At 58.2% G+C, this 23,067-nt stretch overlaps 2 protein-coding genes across 2 annotated transcripts; both read left to right on the top strand.

Annotated features, from left to right (window-relative positions):
• The first annotated feature begins 463 nt into the window (after window positions 1-463).
• Window positions 464-18,665, top strand: LMNB2 (lamin B2). The gene is made up of 12 exons (XM_007460376.1): window positions 464-772; window positions 9,339-9,475; window positions 13,796-13,952; window positions 14,035-14,160; window positions 15,792-15,962; window positions 16,038-16,163; window positions 16,293-16,513; window positions 16,611-16,884; window positions 16,963-17,070; window positions 17,599-17,718; window positions 17,900-18,013; window positions 18,624-18,665. The coding sequence occupies exons 1-12, from the start codon at window positions 464-466 to the stop codon at window positions 18,663-18,665; spliced, it is 1,905 nt and encodes a 634-aa protein (XP_007460438.1).
• Window positions 18,666-21,786: 3,121 nt separating this feature from the next.
• TIMM13 (translocase of inner mitochondrial membrane 13) lies at window positions 21,787-22,333 on the top strand. The gene is made up of 3 exons (XM_007460375.1): window positions 21,787-21,906; window positions 21,990-22,058; window positions 22,235-22,333. The coding sequence occupies exons 1-3, from the start codon at window positions 21,787-21,789 to the stop codon at window positions 22,331-22,333; spliced, it is 288 nt and encodes a 95-aa protein (XP_007460437.1).
• The last annotated feature ends 734 nt before the right edge of the window (window positions 22,334-23,067 follow it).

The following is a 23,067-nucleotide window of genomic DNA, read 5'->3' as shown; positions in this document are numbered from 1 at the left end:
CGTTGACAGCAATTCAGGAAAACAGACAATCTCATACATTGTTGCAAAAGTGTAAACTGGTAAACCTCTTCAGAGGACAACTTGACAGTATCTACATGAGCCTGGGGTATTTTTGATTTTTTTTTTTTAATTCCACATATCGGTGAGATCACCGAACATATTTCTGAGGTTCCTTCACCACCCCACCTTTAATTTTAATGAATCTCCAAAGAGGTAGGTAGGTAGGTACATTATACAAGAGGGGAAACTGAATCCCGGAAAGAAACCCGGTGTCACGCATTGGCCCAGCTGGGATTTGGAGCCTGGCGGTTTGGCTCCGGGACAGCGCGGGAAACTGAGCGGGAGACTACAGCTCCCGGCATGCCGCGCGCGGCGGCGGCCGGACTACAAGTTCCAGGCTGCCCCGCGGCGGCGGCGGCGGCGGCGGGCTGCGGGCGCCATCTTGGTCGGCGGGTCGGATTGAATGAGCCCGCCGAGCCGCGGCCGCCGTTCCGAGCCGCGCGGACCCCGAGCCGCCTCCGCCGCCGCCGCCGCCGCCGCCGCCGCCGCCGCCGCCGCCGCCGCCGCCATGGCCACGCCGCCGCCCGGCCGCGCGGGCGGGCCCGCCACGCCGCTGTCGCCCACGCGCCTATCGCGGCTGCAGGAGAAGGAGGAGCTGCGCGAGCTCAATGACCGCCTGGCGCACTACATCGACCGCGTCCGCGCGCTCGAGCTGGAGAACGACCGGCTCCAGCTCAAGATTTCCGAGCGGGAGGAGGTGACCACGCGCGAGGTGGGCGCTGGCGCCGGGGGCTCCCGCTGGGGCGGGCCGGGCTCTCAAGGTCCCCGGGGGGCTTCGGGGACGCCCCTGCGAGAGGGGGAGACTGGAGCGGGTCCTGCCCACCGAGGCGTCCCCAGGGTGCTTCGGGGGCCCCGGCGAGGGTCGCACGCTTGGTTGGGCCCCGGCCTCTGAGTGTCCCCGGCGGGTTTCGGGGACCCCTCCCGTGCGAGAGGTGGAGACTGTTTCCGGCCCCGCCCATCGAGGGGTCTGGGGAGATCGCGGGGTCCCTCGAGTGAGGGGTGCACGCCGGGGCGGGCTTCTGCCTCTGAGAGTCCCCGGGGAGGTTCGGGGGGCCTGAGTGAGGGGTAGAGGCCAGGACGGACGCTCACGAGGGATTCCCCAGGGGTTTCTACCCCCCCTCCCCGTACGAGAGGTGGAGACGGGCGCCGGCCCCGCCCCCCGAGTGATCCCCTGAGAAACGTGCAGAATAGGGCGAGTCCCGTCCTCTGGTGGGTCCCCAAGGTATCTGGGGGGCCCCGAGTGAGGGTGCACCCTGGAGCAGGTCCCCACCCACCGGGGGTCTCCTGGGTGTTTCACGGATCCCATGAGTCTGGGGCTGACCAGTCCCCTGAGGAGGGTTGGCCTGAGTGAGAGGTGCAGACTGGGCAGGCTCCCTCCTCTGAGGGATCCCCAGGGGACCTTGGGGGTGTTGTGCCTGGGGAAGTGAAGGGGGGTGCCTGCCTGGGCAGGGGGAGATGGGGCAGGCTCTGCCCACCAAGGGATTCGGGGAGCTCTAGGGGGCCCCTGAGTGATGGCGTGTGAACCAGGGTGGACCCCACCCCTAAGGGAGTTGTGGGGAGTCTTGGGGGATGTGTCTGGGTGTTCGGGTGTCCTAGGAGAAAACGGGGGAGGTTCTCGGGTCTCTGGGGAGACTGGGAGGCTCAGACCCTCTGAGGGGGTCCTGAGGAGGGGTGGGGGGGTCTCAGGGGGTGTCTCTGGGGTGAGTCAGTGGTCTCAGTTCTCCTTGGAACTTTGCAGGGGTCCTGTAATGAATCTTGGGGAGTTCGGTGATTGGGGTGGGGTTAGGCAGGAGGTTCGGTCTTTTACCAGGGCCTGGGGTGGGCGGGGGTCAGAGGGGGGGAATCTGATGTCTCCCAGGTCCCATGGGAAATTCGGGAGGCCCTTAGTTGGGCCCTGGGACCCCTTGGCTGGTGAGCAGGAGCCTAGTAGTCTGGTAGCCCCTGCCCTGTCCTGGGGGACGTGAGGGGAGGGGGAAGCATGAGTTCTTGGGAAACCAGCGGGAAGTTTTGGTGCAGACTGAGGGAGAAGGGGCTGGACAAGCCCTGTCCCCTAACGGGATGCGAGGGCTGGTGTCTGGGGGTCCTGGGTGGGGTGTGTCCGGACTGGCTGCCAACCTAGTGCCCTCCTTTTCTCCCACTGGCGCCCCCCCCAACCCCAGGGCAGGTCCTCAGAATAAGGGGAAGGGATGCTCACCATGTGGTTCCCCTGTGGGCCCTGTGCAAGAGTCATGGTCTGAAGCTGGCACTTAGCGCTCTGAGCCTTGGCCTCCCACTCCGGAGAATGGGCCCAGTGACCGACTTCTGGGAGGAGAGCCTCAGGGGGCTGGGGAAGTGTGGGGGGGTCATTTCTGGGAGCCACGTACCCTCTGTGATCTTGGGCAAATCACTTAACTTCTCTGGGCTCAGTGCCTCTTCTGTAAATTGGAAATAATAATAAATACCTACTTTTGGGGCTTGTTTGTGGGGCCACAATGAGTTCACATTTGTTTTGTAGAATAAAAGCAATGAAATGAAGGATCCCGTGGGTTCTGTTGTCCCTGTTTGATGGTCCCTAGGATAGGGATGGGCCCAGGAAGTGTGGCTTGGGCATCCAGGGAGGTAGAAGACTTGGTGGCTGGTGGTGCTGTATTAGGTTGCCTGAGACTGGATTAAGGGATCCAAACCCTGCTTTTAATCTGTGACCTTGGGCAGGTCGCTCAGCCTCCCAGAGCCTTGGTTTTGTTGTCTGTACAATGGGGCTGGAGTGGCCCGACCCAGAGCGTGGCCACCTGCTTCAGCAGTGCGTGCACGTCCTCGGGATGCAGGCCCAGGTCCCCCCTGCCAGGCTGGTCAGCGCCCGGGATCATTCCCCCCAGCCTCTTGTCCCACCTGCGGGCTGAACCACCGTGCTGACCTTTGGGGGTGGTGGCCTAGTGGGCCTGATGGACGTGGGGTGCTGGCCCCCACTGGATGGATGTTGTGCCCGAGAGTGCATGCAGGGGCTGGGCCTGGGGAACTTGATGTGTCTGGGCAGCTGCCGAGGCTGGTTGGGATGCAGGACTGCTGGGTGGGAGCAGGGGAGCCCAGCCCCACGGTGAGCACCCCCCAGGGCTGTGCTCAGGATCTGGGGCCACTCAGGTGACAGGCGTGTTTGCAGCGGATGTGGGGAGTTCCCAATAGCTTGCTGTCCTAGAGCTTGGGGGTGAGATGACAGATGCCGCTCTCAGCTGGATAGTGGAGAGAACCGGTAACCTACTGGAGCAGGAGGTGGTGTGGTCACGTGGGCTGCGCGGAGGGAGTGACCTGCAAGTGGCCAGGGCTACGGAGGGGCGGGGCTTGATGGACGGGCCAGGCAGGTTCAGGGAACCGCCAGGGCTCTGGCTGGATGATGCTCGGAGGGCGTGGTGGGCGTGGTGTGTCAGGCCTCCCAGAGGGCACTTTAACTGTTCGGCAGCTCCTCACCTGGAAGGAATCTGCCCCCAGGGGACACTGGGTGATGGCTGGGGACATCTGTGGTTGTCACACTTTGGGTGGGGGCAGGGATGCTGCTCCACACCCCGCAGAGCTCAGGAGGGTCCCCCACAGAGGATGATCTGGCCCCAAATGCCATTAGTGTCAAGGCTGAGAAGCCACTTAAGGAATCCTGTGATGATGCAGTTTAAAATGTTGTGAGCACACCGTGTGCTTGTAATCAATCCGAAGGGTCCAGGGGCATAAGGTAAAAAGTCAGATTCCCATCCACAGCCTGGGCTGGCCACTTGTAGACTCTAGCCTTTCCCATCGGAAGTCAGATGATGCATCTTCTGGCCGGGTGAGCGGTACTGGGGCGAATGCCACATGCAGCTGTCACTGGAGGGTTTCTGGGAGGCGGGGGGCGGGCCAGATTTCTGTTTGAGAAGGATCATGGGTGCTGAGGGGGCAGGAGTGGGCCAGGGAGGGAGGGGGGTTCTTCGGGGAGCCTCCGCATCCGGATGTTGAGTTCGTCTGGGCTTCGCTTTCTTCCCCCTTGCTGCCCAGGTGTCCCATTGCTGCCGAGGTCGGAGGGTGCTCCCCAGGTGGACCCCGGGAGCAAGAGCTGAGCTGGGCTCTGGGAGTTTGGGGAGGGCCAGTGTTTGGCTGTGGTTCTCAATCCCAGGGCAGTTTTGCCCCCCAGGGACGCAGGCAAGTCCTCACAGGGTAAGTCTGGGACCCCAGGAAAAGGCCACCTCGGGTGACGTGAGCCCTGCTCCTCCACGGCAGCACATTTGTTGGATTTGTTGGGATTCCTCAAGCTTGGCGATTGTGCAGCACAGGCCGTAAAAGACAGAACTAAAGGCCCAAGCTGTGCCCGGGGCTCCCACAGGACTGTCACAAGTGTCACAGTGCAGGGAGGCACAGGCCTGCCTGGAGAACCCCTGTTCACTGGTCTGAAAGAGCCTTTGTGACATTGGCCATCTGCGCATCCTCCTCTAGATAGAATTTTCTCCATCGTCCCAGTGCTGTCGATTGGGTTCGGCAGATGTTTTCTGGAAAGGGCTGGAATTGTTCTCAGCTTTGTGGGCTGATGGTTTCAGGCTTGAGTGCTCAGCTCAGCGTTGTGGTGGGGAAGCTGCCCCGGGCAATGAGCAGATTGCCTGACAATAAAGCTTTATTTATACACACTGAAATGTGTACTTCATATGGGTGCCTGTGTCACGAGATACCTTTTTCTTTTTTTTCACCCAGCCAATTTGAAAATATAAAAACCATTTTAGTCCCACAGGCTGGACAAAAACAGCTGGTGGGCTGGAATTTTGGCGCCTGGGCCTGAGTTTGCAGTCCTGGCTGTAGAGGATTGCCTTACTAAGACACACAGATGGGTGTGCACGTGTGCGCACACGCCCTAAACGCTGTGAGAACCGAGCACAGACACATCTCGGGTCATTGAGGGTCATTGCGCTGCACAGACACTGCATTTTTACAAATTGAAGGTCTGTGGCAACCCTGCCTTGGGCAAGTTTGTTCCCTTCAGGTCTCTGTCACGTTTTGATCTTTCTCCAGATATTTCCAGTTTCTTCATTTGTGTTATTTGTTATGGTGATATGTGATCAGTGACCTTTGATGTTACTATTGCAAAAAGATTACAACTTGCTGAGGCTCAGGTGACAGCATTTTTTAGCAATAAAGTATTTTTATTTTTTTAAATTAAAAAATTTTTTAAAAATTTTTTATTTATATATTTTTTTGGCTGTGTTGGGTCTTCGTTGCTGTGCACAGGCTTTCTCTAATTGCAGTGAGCAGGGGCTACTCATCGCTGCAGTGTGTGGGCTTCTCGCTGTGGTGGCTTCTCTTGTTGCGGAGTGCAGGCTTCAGTAGCTGTGGCTCACAGGCTTAGTTGCTCCGCGGCATGTTGGATCTTCCCGGCCCAGGGATCAAACCCATGGCCCTGTATTGGCAGGCGGATTCTTATCCTCTGCGCCACTAGGGAAGTCCTAATAGAGTATTTTTTTTTTTTTTTTTTTTTTTGCGGTACGCTGTTGGCTTCTCACTGTTGTGGCCTCTCCCATTGCGGAGCACAGGCTCCGGACACGCAGACTCAGCGGCCATGTCTCACGGGCCCAGCCACTCCGCAGCATGTGAGATCTTCCCAGACCAGGGCACGAACCCATGTCCCCTGCATCGGCAGGCGGACTCTCAACCACTGCGCCACCAGGGAAGCCCATAGAGTATTTTTAAATAAGGGCTGTGCATTGTTTTTTTTGCCACAAGGCTATTGCACAGTCAATAGACTACAGGATAGTGTGAGCATAAATTTTTTTTTTTAACTGAGCCATGCGGCTTGTGGGATAAAGATCCATTCCCAGGGATCAAACCCACGCCCTTGGCAGTGAAAGTGCAGAGTCCTAACCACTGAACCACCAGGGAATTCCCTGGGCATAACTTTAAAAAAAAATTATTTTTTATTTTATTTATTTATTTGGTTGTGCCGGGTCTTAGTTGCAGCAGGCGGGCTCCTTAGTTGCAGCTCGCCGGCTCCTTAGTTGTGGCATGTCGGTTCCTTAGTTGTGGCAGGCGGGCTCCTTAGTTGTGGCATGTGAACTCTTGGTTGCAGCATGCATGTGGGATCTGGTTCCCTGACCAGGGATCACACCTGGGCCCCCTGCATTGGGAGCGCAGTCTTAACCACTGCGCCACCAGGGAAGTCCCCTTGTGTATAACTTTTATATGTACTGGGAAACCAAACAACTCGTATGACTCGCTTTATTGTGATACTCGCTTTATTGCAGGGGTCTGGAACGGGACCCTCTGTGTCCCTGAGGTCTGCCTGCTCTTTAACAAGACCCCTGAGAGTCAACCAAGATGGCCTAGGACAAGTGAGGCCCTCGCCTTGGGCACGGAGTCTAGTGGGATGCCCACATTCTCGCTCATGGAGATGAACGCACAATGTATTTTGAATTGCTCGAGCTTACTTCTTTTTTTTTTAAATTAATTAATTAATTAATTAATTATTTTTGGCTGTGTTGGGTCTTCGTTTCTGTGCGAGGGCTTTCTCTAGTTGCGGCGAGTGGGGGCCACTCCGTATCGCGGTACGCGGTCCTCACTGCCGCGGCCTCTCCCGTTGCGGAGCACAGGCTCCAGATGCACAGGCTCAGTAGTTGTGGCGCACGGGCTTAGTTGCTCCGCGGCATGTGGGATCTTCCCGGACCAGGGCTTGAACCCGTGTCCCCTGCATTGGCAGGCAGATTTCCTAACCACTGTGCCACCAGGGAAGGCCCTCGAGCTTACTTCTTGGGTCAGTGTTAGGGGTACAGACAAAGGTCGAGGGCGGTACTGGGTCCCCATCAGCATCTCACGTCAGCATGTCTCACAGCTTGCTCTCCGACAGTGCTGCATCACTTTAGCTTTGCTCAGATCTCCTGAGCTGACCCACCATCCTCTCTGCCCCAGGACCCCTCAGGACCCCTGTGACATCCAGGTCTCCCATCTCCTGGGCCCCTGTGGGCTGTGCTGGTTCCCCACCTTTCCTGGTTCCTGGGGCCCTGGCAGCTGTGAGGTGGGGACAGGAGTGTCCCCATTGGGGTTCATCTGGTGTTTTCTCATGGGCAGGCCGGGTTAGGGGTGTGAGTGGTACCTTTTTTTGGCCGCCCCGCGTGGTACATGGAACTTCCCCAACCGGGGATCGAACCCACACCCACTGCAGTAGAAGCACAGAGTCCTAACCGCTGGACCACCAGGGAAGTCCCCATGAGTGGTATCTTAATGGGATATTTTAAAAGTCGAATTAATGCTGACGTCCACTGTGGATAAGCATCAGGCATACGTGCAGGATCTCGTGCTGGGTTTCCTGCCCTCTGAGCCCCAACAGTTTCTGTTCTGATCTCGCCTTGATTTCCTGTCGTGTTGGTCCATCTGCGCCCCTCGTGCCATGAGGGGAAGCTGGAGAGACGGCCCCAGTAGGAACCCAGCCTGTGGCGCCGGAGATCTTGTCTGAGATCCCTGCCTAGGTGCCAGGCCCTCCACTGGGGTTAGGAAAGTTCCGGAAGGTGACTGGATGGGGGGGGGAGAGAGGGCAGAGACACATCCCCTGCGTGTCCCCCTCTCGGAATTGCCCCCAGCCGACTGCTCTGCCCCGTACCTTGACAGGTCAGGAGAGGGCGGTGTGCTGTCCTGTGCCTCAGTTTCCCCATTTGTGAAATGGGGCTAAGAGCCCATACCCCGCTACCTGTGGGATGAAATGACCAGGAGTGCTGGATTGAGGTGGGAGAGCCAGGCCCCAGCCGGAGAGGCTGGGAGTCTGAGATCAGACTGGCTATTAAAACCCACCTCTTCTGGATTTGTTCTGATCTGCCTGGGACATTCCGGTTTGAACCCTCAAAAATCCCACATCCTGGAATCCCCTTGGTCCCAGGCAAACGGGGATGGTGGTCACCCAACCAAGTGGCAGGCCCTTGGCAGCTCCCCTGAACCTCGTCAGCTCAGGGGCCTTTTCTGTGCAAGGGAGGGGAGTGACCCTCCCAGGCCTTAAGCTGACCTCTGACCCCTGGCACAGACACTCACTGCTCTGTTGTAGTTTTATGCCACTTTCAAAGCCAGCTGCCTTGTCACCCTCTGTCTGCCTTCTGTGTCAGCCCCCGAAAGTGTTTTAACCACTTTATTGAGGTATAATTTCCATCTCATGCAGTTCACCCAGTTAAACTCTGCTCCAAGTTCAGCAGTGGTTAATATATTTAGAGCTGTGCAGCCATCTCCCCAAAGGAAACCCCTTCTTGGGGAGGGGCAAGATAGGGTAGGGGATTAAGAGGAACAGACCATTATGTATGAAGTAAATAAGCTACAAGGATATATTGTACAACACAGGGAGTATAGTCAATATTTTTTAGTAAGTATGAATAGAGTATAACCCTTAAAAATTGCAGATCACTGTGTCATATATCTGTAACTTATATAATATCGTACATCAACTATATCTCAAAAAACCCACAATAAAACAGAATTGCACTAAAAAAAAAAAAAAGAAGCCCCGGCCCCATTAGTGGTCACCCCCTCACCCTCATCCAGTCACTTGACATTAACACACTCTGTCCCTGTGGATTTGCCTGTTCTGGACGTTTCCCATCGATGGAATCACACACCATGTGTCCTTCTGTGTCTGGCTTCTCTCACTGAGCATCATGTTCTCAAGGTCTGTCCACGTTGGAGCGAGTGTCAGGGCGTCACCCTTTTTCACAACTGAGTGATTCTCCCATGTGTGGAGGGACCACATTCTGTTTATCTGTCATCTGCTGATGGGCATTTGGGTTGTTCCCACGTTGGGGCCATTAGGAGTGATGGGGCTGTGAACGCATGCGCATGGGTCTTGTGTAAGATGTGTGTTATTTCTCCCGGGTAGATGCCTGGGGGTGGAATTGCTGGGTTGGTGGTTGCTCTGTTTGTCCATCTGAGGAAATGCCAGACTGTCTGCCGTGGTGGCTGTACCGTTTTAATCCCCTGGCCGTGCGTGGAGGTGCCGATTCCTCCCTAACCTCACCAGCACTTGTTATCGACTGTCGTTTCCACGGTAGCCATCTTTGTGGGGAGAGGTGGTGTCTCACTGTCCTGTTGGTTCCAGATATTTGTAAACATGCTCACGGCCCTGTGCCCCTTGGCGTGGGGCAGGGAGGCTGACGGGAGACCTGAGGTGTGTGCCCAGCTGGCAGGTGCGACCTAGCGGCGGCCAGTGATGGGGACCAGTGACCTGGACAGGCTGGGGTGGCCCGGGGCTGGTGGGGCAGTGTCGGGGTGAGCGGGAGCCGTGTTGGTGGAGAAGGGTGGGCTTCACCTTGGCCTGGCTGTCCCCCCAGGTGAGCGGCATCAAGACACTGTATGAGGCGGAGCTGGCTGATGCCCGCCGGGTGCTGGACGAGACAGCCCGGGACCGGGCCCGGCTGCAGATCGAAATTGGGAAGCTGAGGGCCGACCTGGAGGAAGCCAACAAGAGGTGGGGCTGCAGCCGGCGCGATGTCGCCCGATTCTGGGGCGCACGGGGGCCCGGGGCAGGGGTTGTCGCCCTGTGTGAGGTGGCGGCTCCCGTCTGAGCGGGGCCCCCGGCTTGGGCAGCCCTCCTGGGAGCGGGCCCTGTGGGTTCTGGGGGCCGCTGGGTGGGTGGGGGCGGCCTCTGTGGCCTGGCCCTCTGGCCGCCCCATCTAGAGCCTTTATCCCCCAATATAATTTGGCCCCAGGAAGAGTTAAAACCCAGCAGCTCTCCTGGGACTGAATCCCTGGTAGCTGGTAGCCCTGTGCCTCTCCCCTTCCCCAGAGAAGGGGTGCCCCAGGTCACAGAGCCCAGCCGGGGAAGCCGGGGGTGGCGGGTGACCTTCTCTTCCCGTTCTTGAGCACCGTCTCCCACCTGCTCCCGAGTAAAAGGCTCAGGAAATTTGGAGGACAAGGCGGTGCTGGTGGTGATGGTAGCAGAAGGAATAAAGTGATGTAAACTCGTGGAGTGTTTAGATAAAGGACTCCGTGAGGGACACCACATCTCCTCCCTGCTGATGGCGACCCCAGCAGGTCCTGGCTGGCATCAACTCTGGTTACAGGGGAAGCCGAGGGTGAGGTGTGGGGAGGAGTCATCCATGGTCCCTCGGCGTGGCAGGGACCAGGACTGAGGCCTGGACCCGGGCTGCAGTCCCAGTTCATAGTCCCAGCAGCAGCTGACTGCCACCTTCACGTTTGCAGGGTTCTTTTTCATTTTTTTCTAATTAGTAGACTTCTAAATTATCATTAATAGAGATTTGTTTTTGTTTTTGTTTTTGAGCAGTTTTAGGTTTACAGGAAAATGAGTGGAAAGTACAGGTTTCCCCAAATCCCCTTCCAGGGTCCCTGATGATGACCACCTTGCAGTAATGGGTGTGACACCTTGTCATGATTGAAGAGCCAATATTAATACATTCTTCTCAGCTGAAGTCTGTAGTTGACATAGGGGTTCTCCATTGGTGTCCTGCAGTCTCTGGGTTTGGCAAATGTACACTGACACACGTCCACCATTACAGTATCACACAGAGTAGTTTCACCGCCCTGAAAATCCCCTGTGCTCCTCTGACTCATGCCTCCCCACCAACCCCTGGAAACCAAGGATCCTTTTTTTTTCCCCAAGGATCCTTTTACTGTCCCCACATAGCTCTGCCTTTTCCAGAATGTCCTGGAGTTAGAATCACTGTGTGTTGCCTTCTCAGACTGTCTTCTGTCACTTAGTGATGTGTTTCTGGTTCCTCCGTGGAACAGAACAGAGAGCCCAGAGACAGACCCGCACAGTATAGTCACCTGGTCTTTGATGAGCAGCAAAGGCAATCTGTATACTTTTAAAACAGCCAGGTAAACTGGATATCCCATCAATTTATTACTTTTTGTTTTTCCCCCTTTTGGCTACACTTCCTGGCTTTTGGGATCTTGGTTCCCCGACCGAGGATTGAACCCACGCCCTAGGCAGTGGAAGCGCGGAGTCCTAACCACTGGACCACTAGGGAATTCCTAATTTATTACATTTTTTAATTAAAAAGGGACTTGAGCTTCTTGGAGAAGATTAGGAGAATTCTGGAATTCCCCCGGCCCCTCTGAGGCCCTGGACCTCCCAGACACCTTTAACCTGCGTGTTGCTCCTTGTCTGGGCCGAGAGGTCACGTTTCTTTCTGCTTATCAGAGTCATAGATACTCCCTGGCGAGAAAGCAGATAATGCATTTAATTTAAAGAGAAAAATGAAAGTCTCCATGAGCCTCTGGCCAGACAGAATCTCTGAGGCCAATCTGGTGCATTTCTTTTCCACCTTTTTAAATTTAAACTCAAGGTGGACGCCGTCAGACAACACAGGGCTTTCCTGACCTCGAGCCTGGTCATCGATGGCACCTGTGTCGTGATGCCGTCCCAGCCCCTCGGCCGTGTTCCAGGCTCCTGCGACAGCTTAGGGTAGCAGCTGTGCCCGCCGTCGGGCACCCGGGCTGGTGGCTTTAACTTTGGCCCCTGCTCTGGGAGGAAAGCTTCCCGGGCTGTGGGCACTCACATCCGCAGGTGCTTCGCCCAACAGCCTCGCTTCCTGCTCTTCGGCTCAGAGCCCTCGCAGACAGGTGTGGGTGGCACGTGACAGCGAGCAAGGTGAACCTCCTGGCAGGTTACAGAAGGGCTTTTCTCTTCCTACCAAGTATATCGCGAAAACCCTGCGATGATGGCAACGCAGGTGGTCAAGTGGAGGACTGCAGGGCCGGGTGCTCCCGCCTAATCCTCCAGGAATTAGGGCTCCAGGGGAGGAATCTGCTTGCGCGCCTGGAAGCTGTTAAGAAGCAGGCACGTGAGCCAGTGAGGGCTGCTGGCACCCCTGCTCTCTGGATCATTCTGTGTCGTTCTGCAGAGCCCTAGAACGGGGTGAAGATGTCTAGAAATCTGTCATGTTTCCTGATCTCTCTGCTGCTGTCGCCCTCGCCTCGTGGCTGACCTTGACCTGCCCGCACGCCTCACCTCACTCCTCTGCACTCTGCTCTGCCCGACGCCCCGATCCTGCCAAAGACGAGGCCCAGCCCCTGGCTTCACGGCTCTGGCTCAAGGGCCACGCCCAGCAGCTCCTGCCCCGCACACACCCGTCCCCTCCCGCTTCATCCAGCCTCCGGACTGCGCCCGGTCACGGCTGAGGGCAGCACCAGCACGTTGCACTGCTGTCTGCACCTATGAGAAAGTTCTCCATGAAGACAGGGGTGTTGTTAGATGTATCTCTAGTGTGAGGACGGTCTTTTCATGAAGCTGGTCCTCAGGAATGTTGTGTCAGATGGTTCTAGTTGCCCCAAACCCTCCAGGGATGTGGGGTTTGCAGCCCCACGCCGTGAGTGGAAGAACCGGGACTGTGTGGCTTAAGCTCAGGAATGTGGGCTGCAGGCCCCCAGACCCTCACAGAGGCCATTGTGCAACACCTGCGCAGAGTTCCTGTGAGGACGAGGTCAGCCTGGAGGCCGAGGTCACCGGACTTTATGCCCCGGCCCCTCGAACTGGTGTGGTGTTGCCAGTGGTTGTCACCCAGGGTGGTCCTGCCCCCAAGGGACACCGGGCCTGGTCCTGGGGACGTCTGTGCTTGTCAGGACCAGGGAAGGGGGTGGGCTGCCAGGGCTGCTGTTCCACCTCCTGCAGTGCCCACTGGGAGAGACCTTGGCTGCCCACCCTGCTGCTGGGCAGTTTCAGTTCTTTGGTGGGGAAGTGGGCAAGCTGTCAACCCCAAGGAGATTTAGAGCAGCGTTCAGAAATGTTCCCCCTTTTTTTTTTTTTTTTTTTTTTTTGCGGTACGTGGGCCTCTCACTGTCGTGGCCTCTCCCGTTGCGGAGCACAGGCTCCAGACGCGCAGGCTCAGTTGCCATGGCTCACGGCCCCAGCCGCTCCGCGGCACGTGGGATCTTCCCGGAACGGGGCACGAACCCGTGTCCCCTGCATCGGCAGGCGGACTCTCAACCACTGCGCCACCAGGGAAGCCCTCCACCTTTTTTAAGAGTTGTGTGTTAGAAAAGTCTGTTTGGCATCTTAAATATTTCATGTTGGAGATAATTGTCTTTTAGAAGCTGGGCAAGCCCGCCTGAAATAGCTTAAGTTTACAAATGAGATCGACTTTTCAAAGGCTGAGGGTTTTTTTTTTTTCTTTTGCGGTACATGGGCCTCTCACTGTTGTGGCCTCTCCCGTTGCGGAGCACAGGCTCCGGACGCGCAGGCTCAGCGGCCATGGCTCACGGGCCCAGCCGCTCCGCGGCATGTGGGATCTTCCCAGACCGGGGCACGAACCCGTGTCCCCCTGCATCGGCAGGCAGACTCTCAACCACTGCGCCACCAGGGAAGCCCCAGGCCGAGGTTTTAATTTGTTACTTTAATAAATTATACACAGGGAATTCCCTGGTGGTCCAGTGGTTAGGACTCGGCACTTTCACTGTCAAGGGTGCAGGTTCGATCCCTGGTCAGGGAACTAAGATCCTGCAAGCCGCACGGTGTGGCCAAAAAAAAAAAAAAGGGAATAAATAAATAATACATTAAAAAAAAAATCAGAGTTCTCCTCTAAATGACCCTTCCTGTGCCCAAAAGTCTTGGAAAAGGACATGAAAACCCACGTCTTGAGGGTTATTTTGAGCGGCTGGCGGGGTCCCCCTGGTACAGAGTGGATTTGAAGATGGGGCACCTTTGGTGCCAAGAGGTGAGGCTCTGCTACTGAGAGGGATGCTAGGTCGGGGTCCGGGGCCCAGAGGCAGATGTGAAGTTGGCCTTGGGCATCGGGGCTGCCTGCTAACTTCTGCCCCTGACTTTCAGCGCAAAGAAGAGGGAGGGCGAGCTGACGGTGGCCCAGGGCCGCGTCAAGGACCTGGAGTCCGTGTTCCACCAGAGTGAGGCAGAGCTGGCCGCTGCTCTCAGCGACAAGCGCGCCCTGGAGAACGACGCGGTGGAGCTGAGGGCCCAGCTGGCCAAGGTAGCTGTGGGTGGGCTGCAGGCCCCCGAGGACCGCCTGCTGAGGCAGACAGCGTCACCAGCTGCTTGTCCCACGTCTTCAGGCGGAGGATGGGCACGCGGTGGCCAAAAAGCAGCTGGAGAAGGAGACGCTGATGCGCGTGGACCTGGAGAACCGCTGCCAGAGCCTGCAGGAGGAGCTGGCCTTTCGCAAGGACGTCTTTGAGGAGGTGGGGCCCCACCCGGCAGAACCAGGGTGCTCCCTCCTTCCCGCGCCACCCTGATGCCCGCCTCTATCGTCACGTGGCCGTCTGTCTCTGTCTCTTCCCTGCTGATCTGTGTCTTCCAAGGACACTTGTTCTCAGATTTAGGGCCACCCGGATAATCCAGGATGGTCTTGAGACCCTTAACTTAATCACATCTGCAAAGACCCTTTGTCCAGGAAGGTCACACTCGCAGGTTCTGGGGACCAGGACATGGGCACACCTTTTGGGAGGGCCGCAATTCAGCCCCCTGCAGACCCTCCCCCGCCTCCTCATCGCTGAGCCTCAGGGGCTCCCTGGTCCCTCCCACCTCATCACAGCCCATTGTGCTGTTGTGGTGCAGAACAGAACCCTGGGGGCCGGGCCACTTCCCGTGCTCACTGCCCTGGAAGAGTGCTGGCGGGAAGGGTGCCCATGCAGCCACAGAGCGGCTTCCAGCTCCAGCCAGGCCCCGCTCTAGCCAGAGCGGCCAGGGGCGGCAAGAAGAAGCCCACATCTGTCAGGGATCCCGTGAGGAGGCCACGGGGGGTGGGAGGGTCCCTGAGGCGGGCCTGGGGGTGGGGTGGGTGTTCCGCTGAGGTTCCACCACACTCCTTTGTAAATGCTTTTGGCTTTCTTTAGAAACAATTCCTATTGTTCCACAAACCGGTGCCAGAGATGAGTGACTGATGTCTGTGGAGTGAGCTTCCTCTGAGGCCCTGAGCTCTGGGGCTGCCCCCTCTGCCCTTGACTCCACCGCTGTCTGGTCAACTCCTGGCACATGTGGCTGGGGCATCTGTCAGCTGGTCACTGTCTCAACCCACTGCTGTCCTGTCTCGGACCTCAGACACCCGGGGTGGGCTCCATCAGGAATTCTTTTTTTTAATAACAGCTTTATTGAAACATTCCCATACCAGAAATCTTTCAAAGTTTGCAATTTAGACTGGATTTTAGTCCATTCACAGAATTGTGCAGCCATCACTGCTTAATTCCAGAACATTCTGTCACCCCCCCAAAGAAACTGTACCCATTACCATTAGTGTTCCAGTATTTTTTGATATAACAAAACTATTTTAAAGTATACAATTAATTTAATGAAATTTAGCACATTCACAGTATTGTGTAACCATCACCTCTTATCTAATTCCAGAACATTCCATCACCCCAGTAGAAGCCCCGTCCCCATCGGCAGTCACCGCATCCCCCTCCCCAGCCCTTGACAACCACGAACCCACTCTCTGTGTCTGTGGATCTGCCTGTTTTGGACGTTTCCATCAGTGGAATCACACGCTACGTGTCCTGTGTCTGGCTTCTCTCACTTCTCTCGTGTTCTCAGGGTCCATCCACGTTGTAGCGAGTGTCAGGGCTTCACCCCTTTTCATGGCTGAGTGATGCTCCCGTGTGTGGAGGGACACGTGTGTTGATCGGCCGTCAGCTGGGAGATGCTGGGCGGCCGCTCTTCAGTGGTTGTGAATTGTGCTGTGGGGGTGTGAACAGGCGACCTGGCCCCTCCCCCGAGGGTCACGGTTGGCACAGTTTCGTGTCCTCGGTCCAGCCCCTGGTGGGTCCGGGACGCTGGTGAGCAGGCCGGGGCGGTGAGCGCGCGGCTGTGTCCCCAGGAGGTGCGGGAGACGCGACGGCGACACGAGCGGCGCCTGGTGGAGGTGGACAGCAGCCGGCAGCAGGAGTATGACTTCAAGATGGCCCAGGCACTGGAGGAGCTGCGGGCACAGCACGACGAGCAAGTGCGGCTGTACCGCCTGGAGCTGGAGCAGACCTACCAGGCCAAGGTGCGCATGTGCCAGCGCCGCGCCCAGCCCCGCCCAGCCCCGCGCGGGCTCTCACGCACTCCTGTGTCCCCGCAGCTGGACAACGCCAAGCTGAGCTCCGACCAGAACGACAAGGCCGCCAGCGCCGCTCGGGAGGAGCTGAAGGAGGCCCGCATGCGGGTTGAGTCCCTCAGCTACCAGCTCTCCGGCCTCCAGAAGCAGGTGACTCGCCAGAGCCCACTGACCCCTCCTCAGGCCCCGTCCCGTCGTCCCTCCCGCCGCCGTCGGTGCGGGGAAGAGGCCCGGAGGAGGCCGGGCTTCCCCGTGTGACGTGCGTGCACCCCGCCCCAGGCGAATGCGGCCGAGGACCGGATCCGGGAGCTGGAGGAGACCGTGGCCGGGGAGCGGGACAAGTTCCGCAAGATGCTGGACGCCAAGGAGCGGGAGATGACGGAGATGCGGGACGTGATGCAGCAGCAGCTGGCCGAGTACCAGGAGCTGCTGGACGTCAAGCTGGCCCTGGACGTGGAGATCAGCGCCTACCGCAAACTTCTGGAGGGCGAGGAGGAGAGGTGGGCGCGGCGCGGCGCGGCGGGGGCGGGGGCGAGGTGCGCGTGCTGGCCCGGCGGGCGGGTTGAGTCACCAGGCCCCCCGCGACCCCGCCCCCAGGCTGAAGCTGTCCCCCAGCCCGTCGTCGCGCGTCACCATCTCGCGGGCCACATCGAGCAGCAGCGGCGGCAGCGTGTCCGTGTCCGGGCGCCTGGGCCGCAGCAAGCGGAAGCGGCTGGAGGTGGAGGAGCCGCCGGGCACGGGCTCCAGCGGCACCGGTTCCAGCAGCAGCAGCTTCCGCCTGGCCCAGCAGGCCTCGGCCTCGGGCAGCATCAGCATCGAGGAGATCGACCTGGAGGGCAAGTTCGTGCAGCTGAAGAACAGCTCGGACAAGGTGAGGCCCCCACCCAACCCGTGGGGAGCCCACTGGGTCTTCTCGGAGCCATGGGCCAACGCCCGTCCCCTTTGCCAGGATCAGTCTCTGGGCAACTGGAGGATCAAGAGGCAGATCCTAGAAGGGGCGGAGATCGCCTACAAGTTCACGCCCAAGTATGTGCTGCGGGCCGGCCAGACAGTCACGGTAGGTGGCTGCGGAGAGGGAGCGGGCAGGGTGTGAGGTGCGACTGGGATGGGGTGGGGGGACCGGGGTGCGGGGGGAGAGCATTACAGGGATGGAGCCCCGGCGCTGAGAACAGCTGCCTGCTGTCACAGATCACCTGTGTGCCAGTGTTTCTTCATCCGGACTTCCCTGGAGCCCTTGGGAGGGCCTAAGTGATGTGCTGGGGGGTCCATGGTGGAGGTGGGGCTGAGTCCAGGCTGTCTGGGCTGTCTGTCGAGGCACTGGCGAGACCCATAACAGCCAATAGGCATGGACGCTAGGGCTTCCGATTCCAGCCTGGCCCGTTTGCCAAGATGAGAGCCTTGGTCACTGTGAACCTCAGTCTCTTCTTCCATACTCTGGTGACTGTCATCTCTAGCCAGGACCCAGTAGGGCCAGGAGGATTAAACACCCAGGGCATCGAGGGAGCCTGTGATAGAGGGCCAGCTGGTGGTACATGCCACTGGGACCGGAGCTGACATTAACCGGGAGGCCCTCCTGTGTCCCCAGGTATGGGCAGCCGGTGCAGGGGTGGCTCACAGCCCCCCATCAACGCTCGTGTGGAAGAGCCAGAACAGCTGGGGCACGGGCGAGAGCTTCCGGACCATCCTGGTCAATGCTGACGGGGAGGTGAGCACCTCCCTCTGCCTTGGTCCTGGCGTCCCTCCTGGGGTGGGGACTTGGCCAGCAGGGCACGTGAGTGCAGCCTGGGCCTGGTCCTGGGCATCCGAGCGTCCTGACCACCGCGCCTGTGGGCTGGGCCCCCAGCACCTGGGGTGGCCGTCTGCAGCTGCTGTGTCGTCTTGCACAGGAAGTGGCCATGAGAACCGTGAAGCAGTCCTCGGTGGTGCGGGAGGCCGAGGACGGGGAGGAGGGTGAGGACGAGGCGGCCGAGTTTGGAGAGGAGGATCTTTTCCATCAGCAGGTAGAGGCTCCCAGGCGGCACGCGCACACTCGCACGTGCACACGCCTGTGGGCCCTGTTTACGCGGCTGCTCTGGGCACCTCCCAGGTCTCGCCCTGGCTCGGCCAGGCCGCAGAGATCACAGCCAGAGGCAGGCCATGGAGCCAGCTGCCCTCGCCTCCCGGGCTTGCTTGTTGTGTGGACCTCAGGGTACTGGCCCAGGCACCCTGGGAGTGGGGTGTTCAAAGACTGTTGCATCTCAAAGTGACTCTGGTGGAGCCCCGAGGGTTCTCAGCAAACCCCCTGTTACCACGTTTCCTCCAGAGTGGGGTGCCGGTGGCTTAATAATGGCTTTGGGGGGAAGGTGGGGAGCCAAGGAACCACACTGGATGAGATATAAGTGCAAGACGTTCCGGGGTCTGAAACAATTGTACCGTGTTCTGTAGCTCAGAACAGAGATGAGGGAGACATGGAAGGTTCTGGAACAGGGACCATTGAGGCTGGGGTCATCTTGCCGGGAGCTGAGCTTCTCATGGTGGCTCAGGCCCTGCCCCGGTCCAGCCCCTCCTGGAGGGGGCTGGGGCCACCAGCCACCTTCCTGGCCTCCTCACTGGTGCTGTCCTTCCTTGCAGGGGGACCCAAGGACCACCTCTCGAGGCTGCCGCGTCATGTGAACCGAATATGCCTCGTCACACATCTTTCTTTATCCAGGGCCACTGAAAACTATTTTTATATCATTGGCTTCTTTAGTCCTTGGTACATTTCTAGAGAGTTTTTAAGCAAACTGCCAGAGCGTGGGGGTGGGTCTCTGCTGAGCTTTCCTGTCGCTGGGTTTCCCTGGGCCCTTCATCACCACTGTCCAGAGTGTTAAGTGCCCCGTTCTCACCTTTCGGTTGAGTTTGGGGCCCAGGAGCCGAGTGGCTAGCGGGCTTTGGGCTGGGAGTCCAGGGGGCCCGTCCACCGCTTCGGTCTCAGCTGCAGCCTGGGGTCAGGGTGGGAGAGGAGGCCTGAGGTGGACAGAGCAGAACTGCGCGTACGAATCCAATAGTTGTCTGTTTTATTAAGCTTTCAAAAAAACCAGATTCAGAATCCAGGTTCTGACCTGGTGGGGGGAAGGGGCACTCTCTGGAATTTTGGTGGCTCAGCCAACCGAGCACCGGAACAAGGAAATTGCAGGCTTTTACCGTCAGGCCTGGGCTTCAGGGTTTGTCACAATTTCTGCTCTGCTCTCAGGAATTGGGGTGCGTGGGGTCAGCCTCCTGGCTCCCTCTCTGGCTGCTGGAACCTCACGTTTCTGGGGCTTTCTGCAGTTGAGTTCCTCACCTTACGGGGATCCGTTCTAAGACTTGTCCTCAGGTAAGCCTTGAGGGGACAGGTGTGACAAACTCGGAAACAAATGCCTTGGGCTCCAGCACGATGTCCACCTGTAACCACCGCTTCCCACCCTCCCGTCGGAGGAGGGTGACTTCAGGGCGAGACGTTGGACTCCCTGTTCTCCGACTCTGTGCCTTGTGCACAGGGCACGCTGACTCACGTGTATTCTTGGGCATATACTAATATCCCGGCTTCCTCTGTAACTTCTTGCTGAAATGGTGTTTCTGAGACAGACCTGTCAGGGCCAGTTGACCCCTACGGGATGGCTCCATGTCACGGTCCAGCTTCTGGCTGCCTGGAGGCCCCCTCCCTGCATCAGCTTACCTTCGACGCCTCTGCCACGTAGATACACAGAAATTATTTTTTTAACGGATATTTATTTTTTTACATCGGTCAGTACACGCATTGCCGGGATCCCACCTCAGGGGCTCATGTATGCCAGGGTCACCACAACAGTCCCCCGAGGGGGTGGCATTGGGGGGGGGCCTGTCAATGTGGGCTCTGAGGCCCCAGACGGCAAACTTCTTTCAGAAAGTGCAGCTCAAGTCTTAAAAGACGCAATACTGAGCCATGGAGGTAGCCTGCCCCCACCCCAGGCCCGGAGCAGCCTGCCTGCCTCCTTTCCCTGGGAATCGATCATGGCGCGACGAGGGCCCGAGGCCTGAGCCCCAGGCCGGGAAGGTGCCAGTGGCCGACAAAACTAAGCTGCTGCTGAGTCTAGAATCCCCTACAGACTCTGGCTTTAAGTCCGAGCATCTTTTTCCATGGCCACCTGAATCCCTGGACCGCGGGCTGTATTTCCCCTGTGAGATTGCAGGCTGTCTTCCTTCTCCCAGACGTAGCAGGAGCTGAGGGAGCCGTGAGGGTCTGGGGAGCCTGATGAGATGCTGGGAGGGTGGGGCTAGGTGGCACTCAAGCAAGTGGGAACTGCACTGGCTACATCCTTCAAGGTATTTTTGGGAGTCTCGGGGGATCAAAGGTCTGTCCTGGAATTTGGGGTCTGAATTGCTGAAGCAGTTTTGCAGGCTGGGCTCGAGGACAGGAAGGAAGGGAGAGGGCCCCACCCTCCTTGCAGGCCCAGAGGTCCTGAAAAACAGCCCAAGGGCTGCCCTAGTGCCTGCAGATCCCCCCAGGCTCACTGGTAGTGGTTGTTCCCAGCAGATGAATTTTCTTGCCTGCTTGAGATCTTGGGTGGAGCCTGGAAGTGGCCCAGACAGGCGCTGGGATGCCCTTGGCTGGTGGGGGGAGGGTGCACTGGACTGGTGGCCACTTGTGGCTGGAGGCTGGTGACCGGCATTGGTAATCAAGTATTTGAAAACACGGAGCATAGTCCAATGTTACAATGTCAGCCAGGGCCTGGGAAATCGAATTTGCATTTGTCCTTAAACATACTTAACATTAAGCCACTTAAAATGATGCAGAAGCGATTCTTTTTTCTAAGCCCCTGTCATGTGATGATGAGCACCCTTCCGGAGAAAACCCACTCTTCCCAGCCCTGGGGAGGGACGGCCTGCGGGGTTGTGGCCGGCAGGAACCAACCCCTGGGAGACACCAGTGCCTCCCCCCGCTCCCCGCCCGCGGTCTGGGCGCTCAGCTGTTTCCACAGCAGCCAAGCTCAGACTTGGGCTCGTTTTTACCCACACCGCCTACCCAGCAGTTCTATTTATATCAGCATATCCGAGCTGGGACTGACATTCCTCAAGGACATTAAAGCTACTGGAAAGGTCTTAATTCTGAGCCCGAGAGGGATCATCAGCTCTACACGCTAGTGGGCTCGTTTCAAGAACTCGGCTGTTTGGACACGTTTCAGAGATCTGTTGGTGATTTTTACGATGCATGCCAAACGTGTGGTCTTTTGTTTTCTCCGACGATTTGTAATACACGTTTTATGACTGGAAACTTTTTTATACAACACTCCAATAAACATTTTGGTTTTAAATTCTCCCTCTGAGTCTACTCCCACGCCAGGCTGCTGAAGCAGGAGCCCCAGCCCCTAGTGAAGCGGGCGTCTTAGGATTCTACCTTCTGACCCCGCGGCCCCCTAGTTTGCTGCATTCTTTTCCCACCTGATCTACTGCCCCTCCGCAGTGCTTTTGGTCACGTGACGCCCTGGTTTAACACCCCGCCCCACAGCCTAAGGCGCAAGTGCGGAGGGACCCTTGGCGGGGCGGAGCCTGAGCGCGGAGGGGCGGGCCTCTGGCCCCGTGTCCCTCCCTTCTCCCCGGAGTCCTACACGGGAAGCCGACTCTGGTCCGCCCTTGTCTGCGCATGCGCGGGAGGCCCCGCGCGGCCTTATTGGAGCTGTAGTCCCGCCCCCCAGCGCGCTCGGACGCCATTTCCCGTGGGGACCTGCGGTGTCCGACTTCCGGCGTGGGTGCGGGTGGTTACACGCGGCCGCTGCCCGGTTGACTTTGCGGAGCCATGGAGGGTGGCTTCGGCTCGGATTTCGGGAGCTCCGGCGGCGGGAAGCTGGACCCCGGGCTTATCATGGAGCAGGTGAAAGTGCAGATCGCCGTGGCCAACGCGCAAGAGCTGCTGCAGGTCCGGGGCGGGGGCGGGGGGCCGAGGGTGGCGGGGTCCGCTGGGGGCCGGCGTCGCAACTGAGGGCTCGCGTGTCCCCACAGAGGATGACGGACAAGTGCTTCCGGAAGTGCATCGGGAAGCCGGGGGGCTCCCTGGACAATTCGGAGCAGGTAAACGCGGGGGGCCGGCGGGGTCGCGGGCCCGGACCCGGCGGGGAGGCCTCTGCGCATGCACGCGGACCAACTGGGCGACGCGGTGGGGCCGCGGCGCGTGCGCAGTCCGCTGCTGGGGGGTGGGGGCGCTGGCCGCGGTCCAGACCTGAGCCGTGCGCCCTCCCCGTCCCCAGAAGTGCATCGCCATGTGCATGGACCGCTACATGGACGCCTGGAACACCGTGTCCCGTGCCTATAACTCGCGGCTGCAGCGGGAACGAGCCAACATGTGACCGCGACGCGCCGGCAGGCCACCCCCCCAGCCTTGCCCCAGTCCCGGACTCATTTCCATAAATGCTGTTTGTGAGGCGGGGGCCAGCCTGTGCGTACTGCCTGCCAGAAATTTATGAGAACAAGATTGGTGCTGGGACAATTGGGACTCTTCCCGGCCCCTCCGCCTACATGCACACGTGTTAGTGGGTGTAGCTTGGGTCTTGGGAGAGCCCTGGACCCGCTGCCACCTCCCCTTGTGCGCCCGTTACTGAATTAAGTCCTGTGGACCCTGCTGGGGCCGCAGCAGAGTTGACATAGCACGAGTATTATTCAGTGGCCGAATAAATGGAACAGCGGGAGCTAAGTTCATAGCTAACTTCTCACCCACCTGGCGAGGGGGATTTAATTTTAAAGGGAGGAGTGAGGTTAATGATTGGGAGGTACACGCATTAGTCTACTGGGGAAGGGGCAAGGCTTTTTTGAGGGAGTTGGTGGGGGGACACCGTTTTTATCCTGTTTTGGTCTTTAATGAATGTACTGGCCTCTGGTAGGTGTGTTATTTAATGTGTTAATATAGTAAAATCAACACAAAATGAGGTTCAGGGTCTGTTGGATTTGCCGCCATCTTGGTCCCAGCTGGTTCCACTTGGTTTTTTCTTTGTGCGTGTACCTTCGTCTCTTATCTCTGGACCCTTTAACTTACAGGTTTATGTTCACTCATGCTGAAGGTGTGGCGGGGAGGGTGGCAGGTTTC

Source organism: Lipotes vexillifer, unplaced genomic scaffold, assembly GCF_000442215.2.
Source record: "Lipotes vexillifer unplaced genomic scaffold, Lipotes_vexillifer_v1.1 scaffold225, whole genome shotgun sequence".
NCBI lineage: Eukaryota > Metazoa > Chordata > Mammalia > Artiodactyla > Lipotidae > Lipotes > Lipotes vexillifer.
This window is presented reverse-complemented; position numbering and strand designations above follow the sequence as displayed.

Excerpts from the sequence above, each read along its gene's own strand:
- TIMM13 (XM_007460375.1), top strand. The coding sequence starts at position 21,787 with ATGGAGGGTGGCTTCGGCTCGGATTTCGGGAGCTCCGGCGGCGGGAAG. Across the intron at positions 21,907-21,989 it reads ACGCGCAAGAGCTGCTGCAG|AGGATGACGGACAAGTGCTT; the intron begins GTCCGGGGCGGG and ends GTGTCCCCACAG. Across the intron at positions 22,059-22,234 it reads CCCTGGACAATTCGGAGCAG|AAGTGCATCGCCATGTGCAT; the intron begins GTAAACGCGGGG and ends CCCCGTCCCCAG.
- LMNB2 (XM_007460376.1), top strand. The coding sequence starts at position 464 with ATGAGCCCGCCGAGCCGCGGCCGCCGTTCCGAGCCGCGCGGACCCCGA. Across the intron at positions 773-9,338 it reads AGGAGGTGACCACGCGCGAG|GTGAGCGGCATCAAGACACT; the intron begins GTGGGCGCTGGC and ends CTGTCCCCCCAG. Across the intron at positions 16,164-16,292 it reads TCTCCGGCCTCCAGAAGCAG|GCGAATGCGGCCGAGGACCG; the intron begins GTGACTCGCCAG and ends ACCCCGCCCCAG.